This window comes from Sabethes cyaneus, chromosome 1 (assembly GCF_943734655.1).
Source record: "Sabethes cyaneus chromosome 1, idSabCyanKW18_F2, whole genome shotgun sequence".
Taxonomy (NCBI): domain Eukaryota; kingdom Metazoa; phylum Arthropoda; class Insecta; order Diptera; family Culicidae; genus Sabethes; species Sabethes cyaneus.
Genome location: NC_071353.1, coordinates 169591591 through 169604405, shown reverse-complemented (window position 1 = coordinate 169604405; position 12815 = coordinate 169591591). Strand labels below are relative to the sequence as shown.

The window sequence follows — 12815 nt, the reverse complement described above, 5'->3', positions numbered from 1 at the left end:
TGTAAAGTGAGGAGTTCAACTAATCCCGCAATCCAAAAACGATTCTATCTCGGATATTTTTACTCCCTGTCCGTAGGCTAAATATATACACACCGGCGCACCATAACTTTATAGCTGTTCTTCGATTGTTTCTCTTCTCCTGCTGCTTCGGAACAGTAAGTTCATTCACTTGGCCTGCTTGGTTCGTTTCGGCTCGTTGTGTGATAGGCAATTCTTTTCGACCCTGAAAATTTTCCATCATTGAATTTTATTATCACCCTAAAAATGTTTGTTGCTTGTATTAGGTAGGGTACCCACCGCATTCTATTCTAAACCTAGATTTAGTGATTACGCAATCTCATCGTCGTCGTCGTCGTTCCGAACGAAGCGACGGGGGGACGACGAGGACGTTAGTCCGGAACGACTCTTCTCGACACCACCCAACAACATCCAGCAGCTAGCTCTCACAGGTGGAAAATTTCCGCCCCCTCCGTGTATGACTTGCCGTGCCACGCCGCGCGCCGTCGTCGGCGCGTTCTGAAGCATTGCGAGTTCCCTTTTTATTCGTTCTTTATTACACGTTACGGCATTCCTTTCGGAATTGTTATTCACTGTTTAGCTAGATGCTTCAACAAATGTATTTGCACTCACCGCGGAGAAATAGTGAGTAACCGGAGCCGGAGACGGAGACGGAGAATGAGTGTCTGTCAGTTCAGTTTCAGTCAGTCAGTGCCTGCTTTGGGACGGTTGGGCGCAGGGGGGATCTATTGCTGTCAGATTCCATACATGTGTGCGTTACCGCAGATGGTGTTTGGTCCATGACGTTTGTACTGTCATGGACCAAACGGCGTGTGATTGATTTCGAGCCAACGGACTCGCAACTCTATTTTTGTCTGCTGCAGTTGACAGAAACTCAAACCCAAACACGCAGCGCAATTGTCGTTTGTATTGTTTTGATCCCGATAATGGATTTATCTGCTTTTTAGCGTAAATAAAACAAACTAATAAACTTTTCGGAAGCTACATATACAGGTAAGAGCAGCAAATCGGTAAGAAAAAAGGTAGCAAGAGCGGCATTGAAAATTATGGTCACCTGCCTGCCCCTTCACATGTGAGTTTCACAATTCCTTACCGATAGATCCCCCCTGGTTGGGCGAGGCGAGGACGAGGGGTGCGTCGATCCGCTCCGCTACCGTGTTTTTTTCGTTTCGAACGGGGCAACCAACGACGGGGTGACAAACTCCGGAGCAAATGAAAATATTATAATATCAATGTTCGTCCTCCTCGAGGAGGACGGGACGGAGCCGTCGGGGTCGAAGACGGAGTCGGGTCGGTGATGTTTCATATCTTCCTTCTTGTTTGTTGTTGGTGTTGTTGTTGTTGATGGTGTTGTTGTTATTGTCGGCTGTGTGTGCTTCGCTTTGCTTTGCTTTTGGAAGGTTGATGGAAATTTTCTTGCTTGCTTGCTGCTGCTGCTTCGTTGGTTGGCCTCTCTTTCTCTCGTTCACTCCTGTGCTTTGAGAAGTACGTGGATTTGAGGGAAAAAAATTAAACTGAAGGCACCAGCTGTTGACTGGTTGGTTGGCTGGTTGGTTGGCCGCACTCAGAATACTCGTCTCGGGTTCAGTTAGACTTTGGCAAACGTCTCGTCGTGAGTAATCGATGCGCTCTGCGTGTCTTGTTTTTGATTGTTATCCGAAGCTCTCGGTTTCTGGCTGGCTACCGATCGTTCAGAGGAAGTTCCGGTTTGGCTCGGTTTGGAACGTTAGTTTAGTAGTAAAACAGGCACGAAAGCAAACAATCGAAGCAGCCCGGTGCAAGAAAGAAGAAAGTGCATCCTTGCTTGCTGCAGCAGCGCCTGCTGCATAATATTTACACGTGAGCCCGTCGTAGTGTTGGTGGACCAGTTTTTATTTTTCGGCTCGACAATATTATTCGGCTCGGATTATTGATTTTCCCGGACCCGGTTTGCGAGTTTAATTGAGGTTACTTTTACGTGTGAAGAAACGTCGAGTTGTTGTTGCTGGAACGCAACCGAAAGAGATACGAATTAGAGTAGGCATTGAAGGGTGTACTTTTGTACATAGAGGCAGGCAGGCAGCACAGTGTAGTGAAGTGTATGCGCCGCGCGTGTGTGTGGGGCAAGTGGTGCATGCAGTGAAGGTTCACGTCCACCGCCGCTGAGAGAGCGAGAGAACGGGGGAAAGTAAGGTTGGATTTCAGCTCGTTTTAGCTGTGCCCGTTAGCGCGGATCATAACATCGCGAACTGTTGGACCAAAGACAGGACAGCAGCGTGAGCAAAAACCGTGAGCGGGCGAGCGAGCGAGATAGGGCGCGCGTGTGCGAACGAGAAAGAGCAGCAGCAGTGTACGTACATACCTCAGCAATCGAAACAAGAAGAAGAATGAGGAAAAAGTGTAAGAATCAGATGTGACACAATCTCCGCGATACGCTGCTAGTTGGATGGAGCTCGCTTCGAGCCTTATGCTATGCGTCAGACTTTGGTCGGTCGGACGAACGTCGAGGAACGACGTTGGTGAGTGGTCGCGAGGCCAAGTCAAGTGGCAGTCAAGGCAGTCGTGGTAAGAACAAAGAAGGAAAAACATCATCGTCAGTTTGAACTCGTACGTATCCGACTGATTGTGTGCGGAGGAGGATACACCCAATTTGCTGAATGTCCCGTGTCCCGATGGTAATGGACAAGAATGGTTGCAGATTTGAACTCGAAAGGATCATTCTTACTGGTTCAGGTGCAGGTGTTCTCAGCAATCGAAGTAGCCGACGACTTCGTCGTCAATGTGTTTTTGAAGAAGGTGTAAATTAGGAGCATTAATTTCGGGTGCGGCAGTAAGCGTGTCCTCGACTGTTGTGGCAAGACAAAATTAGTCGTTTTAGTTCGCAATTCTGCTAGAATTCAACGCCACTAACTGGTTGTTGGTTCGCAACCGTACAGTAGAGAAAGAGTAGTGTGGCGCCGCCGAGGGGTCGCGCACCGGTAGGAAAAGAAGTGTGTGCGCGGAAAGTTGGTGTAAGATCGGCCAGTAGTACTAGCTAGATAGATAGATGGATGGTGGTGGTGTAGGCAAAGCAGGCGGCTGCGATCCAAATAGTGGTCGATTTTTGCAGCCAGCCTCGCTCGAGTCGAATCGAAGAGTGTGAACGTGTATGAGTGCATGTCACGCGCGCATTACCCGAAGTATTTTGTATTATTTTTTTTATACCTTCTTCTGCCTCGCACTGTTCGCCCCGACGATCGATGGGTTGTAAGAAGTAAATCAAAAAGGTGCCAGGAAAAAGTAGAAGCGGAGTAAAATAGCGGAGGAAAAAATATGTGTGCGCTGCTCCTCTCGTTGTTTGGCCCGAGTCAGAGGCGGTCGAGCAGAGTGTAAAGTATTGGCAACATAGCAGAAATTAATATTGTTTGAGAAGAATAAGTCGACGGGGACGACCAGCAAGCAAGCAAGCAAGCAGTAGTAGTGGCAGTGAGTGGTTTGAAAATATAAAACAACAATAAGAAAACGAAGACGGAATGGAGCAATAAGAGCAGCACACGGGGAAGCAGAAGCAGTGCAGTGTTGAATAAACGAGAGTTCCTGCAACTGAATGAAAGGAGGGGGTGTAAAGAGTGTGGTACTGCAGCCAGGAAGGAGGAGTGCAGCAGCGGAATAGAGAGCAATATCAAATGCACATAGTTGTTTTTTCGTGTTGTTATTATTGCTGTTGCACTTATAATAGATTCATGCGCTGCACCAACACAGGCCGGGCGACGTGAACACAGTCGACTCCCACAGAGACCGTTCCGTGCGCAGTGAGAGGAGTGTGTGCGGCGACCGAAAAGTGGAAAGGCAATAGAAATCTACGGGCCCCGAAGTCAGTGTCTTTGTTCAAATTTGCAGGAAAAGAGAGTGTCAGTTTACTGTGCCTACTCAGTTAGCGAAATCGGCTAAAGAAAATCAGTGTTCGAATCCCCCTTGGTTTTGTGTTTAGTGTTTAAATTGTATCCAATTTGCCCCTGGTGTGGTGGGAAGTGTCGGAAAATCTATCAACTGTCATGCCCCGGTGTCAGAACCATCACCACCTGTCAAAAGCGGACGTGTGTACTCCGTCGTTCGTCGGCCGGTCGGAGGAGGTACCCAGGTTACCTCCACGGTACGGAAGTACACCGCCAGCAGCAGCACCGGTTGTCCGTCTCTGCTAAAGAGACAAAAAAAACCTCCAGTGAGTGGACTTCCCATTCCCATCATCCTCTCGGTACAGGTGTACCTGGCCTGGCGAGTTTTATTTATGGTGCAAAAGTTGGCCAGAAGAAAGGAACGTCCAAGCAAGACGACGAAGAGTCAGCAGTGGAAAGCGGAGGAAGCAAACGGCACACTCAATGAAGAATAAGCAGCAACAGCAGGCACCAAAGAAGAAGCAGAAGCAGCAGCAACAGCAGAAGAAAAACTTGGATATCATGTTGAGCTCTTCCTACTATATCTATGTAAGTTTTCTTGTCAATTTAATAACCCCCCGGTTTTCGAAAGATTAGCTCACCTCACACGGTGAACAGTGAACAGCGAACTGACTGACTGACTGACTGCCTTTGCAAGCAACCTAAACTAACTAAGCAGGCGGCGGCGGCGGCGACGACGTTCGACCGAATTCCACCGCCTCGTAGCAACGCACCTCCGCCTCTCCACTTCCTCAGCAGCACGTCGCAGCGTACTGATCACTTCGCTTTTCGCTGCTCGCTAATGTCGGTATTGGTCCCATCCGTGATATCCGACAGCCCTAGCCCGATCAGGAGGGCATAACGAGATTATATCCGATTTATAACACCTGATATTTGTTTCAAATTGTGCTACAAATTGAAAAATCCCGTTCCTCCAGCTATAATCGAAGCCATTTACAACCGGATTTTTTTTGTTTATGTAGAAAATATATTTTCGATTGGCTACAAAGTACAATTTACAAATCTCATCCATACTTGTTCTCTCTAATCCATTACTACATACTTGTTTCAGAAAATATAGTATTCTCAAAAATATTTTCCCACAGTAAGAGAAGAGGTCTGACAACTTGTTGTTAGACTGTAAGATTTGGTGAATCAATTACATAATTTTAGAACTGTTTACATGTTCTATATTTCAGGTTCCGAAGATTGGTTTGCTAGCTGGACTGGAGTCTCGCGTGTTTTTAAAATATGCTCATGATTTTGGGATTTATGAATAGGAAATAGAAAATATTGAGAAAAATTCGAACCCACTTCTCTTCCTAGGCCCTGTGGATCGCCGGTATAGGTGAACCCTTGAACAACGGATTGGATAAAAGGAGAATCTATAACCCCGTTATTATACGTGCCACATGCTTAAAACTCCACCACCAAACACCAATATTTTTACAGGTAGTAATCACAGGCCACTATTGACAGTGGATTTAGCATCATTTTTCAAAAAACTTTTCCTTAGGTACCGGTAATATTCGAGCTACCGTTAGACTTATTGATATTTAGCAGGGCAGTCTTTGGAGAAAGTCATCAAGACACAAGTTTGATGTTTACCCGACGTATCGCCACTTTGTTGTTTGCCTTTTTCAAGAGGTACTGTAGTAGAATACGTTTGAAGAATGTTAGTTTTGAGTTGGTTGGTATTCATTTTTATTGCTTACATAGAATGTACTTATTACGGCCACACGTCCCTTCGTACGTTCACTAACCAAATAACAAAAATCCTCGCCAAAGATCATCCTACACTACTAATAGCCAACAGTAACTACAGGACAATAAAATACTTCCACAGTAATGTGAAGAGTCTGATAGACAAACTATCAGCAACCCCTCGAAAAAGTCACCAACAAAATGTATCGAAACGTCGGGAAAACATCAAACCTTTGTCCGGGTAACTTTCTCTGCAGACGACCCTGCCATGCTAATTAATAATTACAATTGAATGCAGTCGATGAAATTAGTCTTGAAATAGGACTTAAAATTTCTTTTGAAATTTTACTTGAAACTAAGCTTGAATTAAAAGTATAATTTGGCTTGAATTAGATTTAAAAATGCACTTGAAATTTTATTTAAAATTGGAGTTGAATCGGACCTTATCGTGGAGTTTCGGCCCTGAGCGCTCGGTTGCTTGAGTTGTTTTAGACCTTATTTTTCGATTTTGCATGAACTATGTACACCGAAGTCACTTTTTACACGACTATTTTTACGCGAATTTCGGAATTTACGCGGTTTTTTTACTCGAATTTCGGGATTTACGCAGTTTTTTAGGCGATTTTTGGAATTTACGAAGTTTTTTTACACGATTTTCGGAATTTACGCGGATGTGCTCAACACGTCTGTTTTTTCCCGTAGTGTTGACATTCTCAAAGTTTTTTTTACGCGAAATTTTGTTTTTTTACGCGAATTTTGCAATTTACGCGGTTTTTTACGCGAATTTCGGAATTCACGCGGTATTTTTACGCGAATTTCGGAATTTACGCGGTTTTGATTTACGCGGGACGTATCCTTCGCGTAAAAAGCGACTTGAGTGTATTGATGAGAACCAGCATGGATTTATACCAAAGCGCTCTATGGCCAACCATTTGTCGTTTACTTCCTATATATCGGACGGTTGTAATCATGCTATTGCTAAGCAACCCCGAAATCGCCTTAGTAAAATTGGGAAAGTGGAGCTTCTGTGGCAGAGTTATCAGTTGGTTACGTTCGTACCTCGTCGGTCGTCAGCTAACAGTGAAAATCGGTGACAATTGTTCTGGAGAACTTGTTGCTCCATCTGGGATCCCTCAAGGTAGTCACCTTGGACCGTTGATTTTCCTTATTGATATAGTTCAACGATGTGGATTTCAAACCGAGACATTGGACAGTTTTGCAGATTGGTGTAGCACAGCCCGTACCCAAGCAAGTGTGCTATCATCACTTTTTGAAGAAAGAAAGAACTAATCACATTCGAATACTAGCTTTTAGTGGAAACCGTTATTGGAAGAACAAACTGTATCAAAGATTGCTGGACAGTAAATTATCATTTTACGTAGTCGGTAAGGCCTCTAGAAATCTTGGCTTCATGTTCCGAATCGCTATGGATTTCAGCAATATCTGGATTTAAAATCAAAGTTGAAATTGATCTTCAAATTGGAATCTTTTTAAACTTGTGATTGGATTTAAAATTATAGTAGAAATTTTGCTTAAAATTTGAAGATTGAAATTGAACTTAAAAGTGGAATTGAAATTGTACTTAAAATTAGACTTGAAACTGGCGTTCAAATTGTACTTAAAACTGAACTTGAAATCAATTACTTGACTTACAATTAAGCCAAAAATTGTAGTTAAATTAGACATGACATTGAGCTTAAAATTGAACATTTAATTCAACTTGAAATTGAACTTGACATTAAACATTATATTACACTTTAATTTGAACTAACTTGAACTTAAAATTTTACTTCAAACTGGACATGGACTTGAAATTAGGCACGAAGTTTTATTTAAAATAAAATTGATATTTTTTGACTTATTCTCTCACATGTCTTACCTCTTTTCTGCTCCGCGTTTTCTCTTTGTAAGTCCAGTTTTCCCTTTTTTTGTTTCGTTTCCGCCTTTGCTGTACCATTTTATTGATACTTGCACTCACTTTCCATCCGTTCCGAGAAAAAAAGTGGTATTTTTCTTCTTTTTTTTGTCCTATACAAGCATCTTTGCTTCGTTTTTCTTCGTTTCCTGTTCCATTTTTCTCTTATTCTCAGTTCTGTTTTTCCATATGCTTTTCACTTGGTTTTGTTTGCTCTTTTCTTTCCCGTTTTCAGTTTTTTCTTCGCTTTCGCTCCTTTTTCTGTTTTCATTTTTCGTATTTTTGAACTCCTTTTATCTCCTTTCCTTTTCATTCTTCGTCTTAATCTCTTTCATTTTTTCCTTTTTTTGAAGTCCCGTTTTTCGACTTTTCTGTCCATAGAATATAAATTCACGATTAAATTCCACTATTATTTTGCTATTTATTCTGTTTTTAACTTCCTTTTTTTATTTTGCGTTCCGATTGGCCTTTTTGTCTCTCATTTTTCGACTTTTCCTCTTCCGTTTTACCTTTTGTTCTGGTCTTTGTCGCATTCTCCCGTTTTTCCTACCGTAAACGCACGTAATTCTGTGCATCGTTCCTTTTTCTGCGCACCGCATATTTTTCTTAGAAATCAGCATTCTTAACTGAGTCTTTTTCTTAAATTCTTAAAAGCATTCTTAAATTATACATTTTCCTAGATATTGAGATTAAGATTAAGAATTAAGATGACAATTTGCAGGTGTTTGAAAGATTTGACTAAATTGTGAGGTGCGCAGAATTAGGTGCGTTTACGGTATTTCCTGTTTTATATCCCGTTTGACATCTTTTTCCCCTTCTTTCTCATTTCCCCTATCTGTTGTCTTGTTTTTCTTGCGTTATTCTTTTCTCGTTTGGGTTCTATTGTTTTCTGTTCCGTATTCCATTTTTGGTCCCTTTTATGATTGCTGAATATCTGTTGCATTTTTCATCTTTCACTTCATTTTTTCTTCGTTTTCCTTTCGGCATTTTTCTTTTTTGCGGTCTCAATTTTCATCGTTGCTTTTCAACTTCTTTTCTATTCTGTTTTTCGTTTATTTATTTCCGTTCATTTTTTCTCTTCTTTCGGGTTTCGTTCGTTTTTGTCGCGACCCGTTTTTCTTTTCGATTTATTCCTTTTGTCCTCCGTTAACACTTTCTTCCCCATTTTATTGTCTTTTCTGTCACGGTTTTTCTCTTTTTCGGTTGTTATTTCTCTACTTTGCTGCTCTCGTATTTTTTCCTTCCCTTTTTCTATTTTCTATTCCTTCTAGTTCCTTCTTTTTTAACTCATTTTTTCCTTTTCTGTCCAATTTATCATTTGTTTTTTGTTTTCTTCATTTTCAACCTTCTTTTCTCATTTTTTCTACTTTTTTCTTGCGTTCTTCATCTCTTATCTTTTTATCTTTTTCAAGAATATGTTAAACAAAATTATATATTCAATATAACTTCTACAAAGGTTGTTATAAATGAGTAATTTATTACAGTAATACCTCGATACAAAGCAACCTCGATTTAAATTTAATGTAACTTCGATACAACGTAACAAGAATAAAAATAAAGTTACTTTATAACGAGGTATTATTGTACAAGCAGTTTTGTGAGAATTTTTATTGTTTTAACCACTTACGATGACCAATTTTAACTGCCGCTGCAAAAAAATCGATAACAAATTAACATAATCAGTTACAAATTTGTTATGTCCTCCCGATCGGGAGCTTGTTTCGACTACTGCTGCTGCGCTGCGAAGCTAGTAGTGGTTCAATTGCGACCGACCGACGGACCGACCGCCAACAGGCCAGGCGCAATTTATGCAAAAATGCTTGTTCAAATGTGTAATTCCATTATCCGCATTGGGGAAAAAGAAACACACAGTTTTTTTTTGTTGCCTTTATCAGTCTTTGCTTGCTGCCTGCTGCTTTGGCTCGCTGGATTTTCGCTCCGTTCGGTTGGCAGCGGGACCGTTTTTCCCCATTTTTGGCCAATAAAGAAAAAGGCACAAACAAATTGAGGGAGCAAATAATAATAGCAACAACAACAACAACACCAACAACAATAGTTGGCAGGCAGTGCGTTCGCAGTTCGAAGATGTGCGGAACAAAAGTGGGAAAAGTATAGTGAAAATGGCAATAATTGAGTGGATCCACCTGCTGCTCTGCTGCTTCTTCGCGCTTCCTTCGAACGCTGCGCTAGCAGCGCAGCAGAGTCTCCACTAGCGCTAATCGACAAAACCGATCTTCTGCCTCGTTGTTGTTGTGGTTGTTGTTTTTTTTTTGTTTTGCGATATGATTGCGGTTTTAGCTTTTTTTTCGCGCGATCATGTTGGTAAGCATTGCAAGATTGCTGCATCTTTTGTGCTGGCTTGGCTGTGGCTGTGGCTGCGGTGGGGATTTAAACTCTGTGTGGTTGTTGAAAAGGTTTTTTTTTTCGTCGATCGGTAATTGTTTCCCCACACCTTACCCCTTCCTACGACGACCCCCGACCCCCCTTTGGGCTGCAAGCTGGTGCTGGTGCTGGTGCGGTGCTGAATGTCAAACGGGGATCGAGTAGCACTTGGAATCGATATGAACGAGTCACACACAGCTTACCTAGCTTTTAATTTGATTCGTTCTTCTTTCTTATTGCTTTGTGTTGCCGATGAACTTTACAGTCATCGGGCTTCTGCCTTAAAACCACGAACACCGAAGCAGCTATGTGTTAAAAGAGGTATTTTGCTTTCTTGGAATCCGTTGAATATGAATTGCTGAATAATTCGTTTAACGAAGGTCTGTGTTTGAAAGCAGGTAGAGTCATTGGTCCTATCGATTCTGGTAAATTCTAGTCTAGTGTAGAAAGCACAAAAAATGAAATGAAAAGCAAGATTAGTCTTGAAATTCAACAAACAATTTAACAAAGTTTTATTGCACTCTTATTGATCCAGCGATTGATCAATTTTAACCATAAAATCCATCATAAGTGCGTAATAAAACCCAAATTGCTGCTTAGGATATCGCCATTAGTGATCGTTGCAAACTCCAACTTTAATACCCTATTTCGTTCAAGCACCGACTGTTACGACTGAAAGTAATCATATAAAACAACAGTCACCACAATCGCTTTGTGGTTCCAAACTTCAAACGTTGAAAGACGATTTTACATGCGACTGAAATGGCACCTCGAACGGTTCAACAAAAAAGTGATTTATGCTTGTTGCGTTTGCGATAAAAAAAACAGTGCATCCACTACGATAATTCAAGGCGGAAACAATCAATCGTATGTGGTGAAGCCCGGCCAAGCAGAAACTTTGACGGAAATGACGCGAATGTGGCTGTAATTAGGTCAAAATAAAACGCACAAAACAAATGATCGGAATTATTCCAGCATGTCAGCGCTCGATCACGCGGTGCAAAACGTCTATCACTAGGATACTTCCGGGGTAATTAATACAAAAATGGGTTTGATTCACTTTTGGCCTCGAAAGAAACCTTTTTTTCTGGCACAGAATCTGCCACCAACGGCCGGTAGTGAGTAACATAGTATTTCGTTGAAAAAGTTTGGCTTTGAAAGCATATCAAAATTTGGCCACCTTTTACTGTATGTTCTCGAGGTACAACACCGGTCTAACAAATCGGTTCAAATCTCGACTAATGGTAACAGGGCCCGACTGGTGCGTGTAGAATTTCGTCTGTCAGTCGCTTCCCGTCGTTAAGTTTGTCCAACGCCTCCTCAACCGGCCTGACTAACCGCTCCCAAACTCCACCCATGTGATGGAACGTTTAGTGTTTTTTTGTTTCTATTTTCTACAATATCCCATCTTGCGGAGATAAAGAACAACCAAGAGGACACGACGACTAAAATTTTCGAAAGAATTACAATTTTTCCTTTCCGAATTCGATTCTACAGGTTTTTCAACTTATTTTGATATTTTTTATTTGATCTGTTGTGATCTTATCCAGGTGTTGTTCCGTACTTCGTTATTTTTGCAGTATCGCTATAGACTGAGCGCACTGCTTATTATCCGTGCTTAAAGTGCCGGTGTTTTCACCCCTTTTTTCCATCTACACTTCCTGCTACTTGAAATTCAATCAAATTCTACTTGTTTATATTTATTCGTGACAGATACGTATTTCGCCTACGACTTGCAGGGTTAATCAGTTTCTGTTTTCGAACTACTAAGACGTTCCAAAAACTTTAGTTCTTACTACTTTTTAATAAATCTCTCTAGAGCCATGAAGTGCGGAGACTAGCTGTAATTTGCCCTTTAACAAGAGCCTTCATTCGCACCTCAAGCAAGTACCACTCTTATAACTTGCCCTGGCAAGAGATTTCATTGTTAGTAACTGCAGAATTTAGTAGGAAGGATGTGGAGGGGCCTGAGAATAAACCCATACTAAAGTCACTTAACATCGAACGGCCTGATTCTACTAAAATGGCAGTCAACGTAACCTTGCGACTACAGGGCCACCCTTTATTTTGATACTAAGTTTGTAATGATCCGACTACGGAAAGTGGATGAAAAACGGTCATAAGGTTTCCAGTGTCGGACGGAACATGCTTTTTTCCTGTAAAAAATCGGTCATCAAACATTAGGTACCTTTTTCTCCGTTTTTTGTCTCTATATTCGTAGTCCTAAGTTAAGCGCGTTAATCCTTGGCGTTTAAGGCACTTCAGTTTTTTTTTGGTTCCGATCTCATCTGGGACTAATTTCATCTTGAAATTTAACTACAAAGCGACTATGGACACCAACTTAGGCACAAAGTTTTACTTAATTACGGTAGACATTTTTTACCATATTGTATCGCACGTGTTACTCCTTTTCCCTTCCTTTTTTGTTCTGTTTTTCCTCCTTTTCCGTACCGTTTTATTGGCTTTCACTCTCTTTTTTGTTTCGTTTTTCCTTTTTGTCTCTCGTTTTCATTTTTTTATTATGTTTTTCACTCATATTTTACTATTTTCTTTTCCTTTGTCCATCTTTACTCTTCTCTTTCCGCGTTTTTCGTTTTCGTTTTTCCTTTCTTGATGCTCCCTTTTCAACATCTTTTCTATCACGTTTATTCTACTTTTGGTTGCCTTTTTTCAATTCCCTTTCCGGTTTTTTATATTTATTCCCGTTTCATGTCTTTCGTTCCCCCTCTTTATTCTGTTTTCCTGGTTTTGCTTTTCTCATTTCTCTGGCCCAATTTCCCACTTTTATTCCATTCTTCTCTTTTTATATCCCGAAAAAGAGGTCTCGTTTTCGTCCTTTCTTTTTTGTTTCGCTGTGACTTTTTTTTTTTTTGTTTTTTTTGAGTGGTTTTAACCCAAAGGGT

The 12815-nt window shown here is 41.3% G+C and overlaps 1 protein-coding gene across 1 annotated transcript in view; it reads left to right on the top strand.

Annotated features, from left to right (window-relative positions):
- The first annotated feature begins 1627 nt into the window (after positions 1–1627).
- The window catches only part of LOC128741486 (serine/threonine-protein kinase tousled-like 2), a 102110-nt gene continuing 90922 nt past the window's right edge, over positions 1628–12815 (top strand). Inside the window, exon 1 of the mRNA XM_053837346.1 lies at positions 1628–4460. Coding sequence (XP_053693321.1) covers positions 4356–4460 — 105 coding nt within the window. The 5' untranslated portion in view covers positions 1628–4355. The remainder of the gene's footprint in view (positions 4461–12815) is intronic.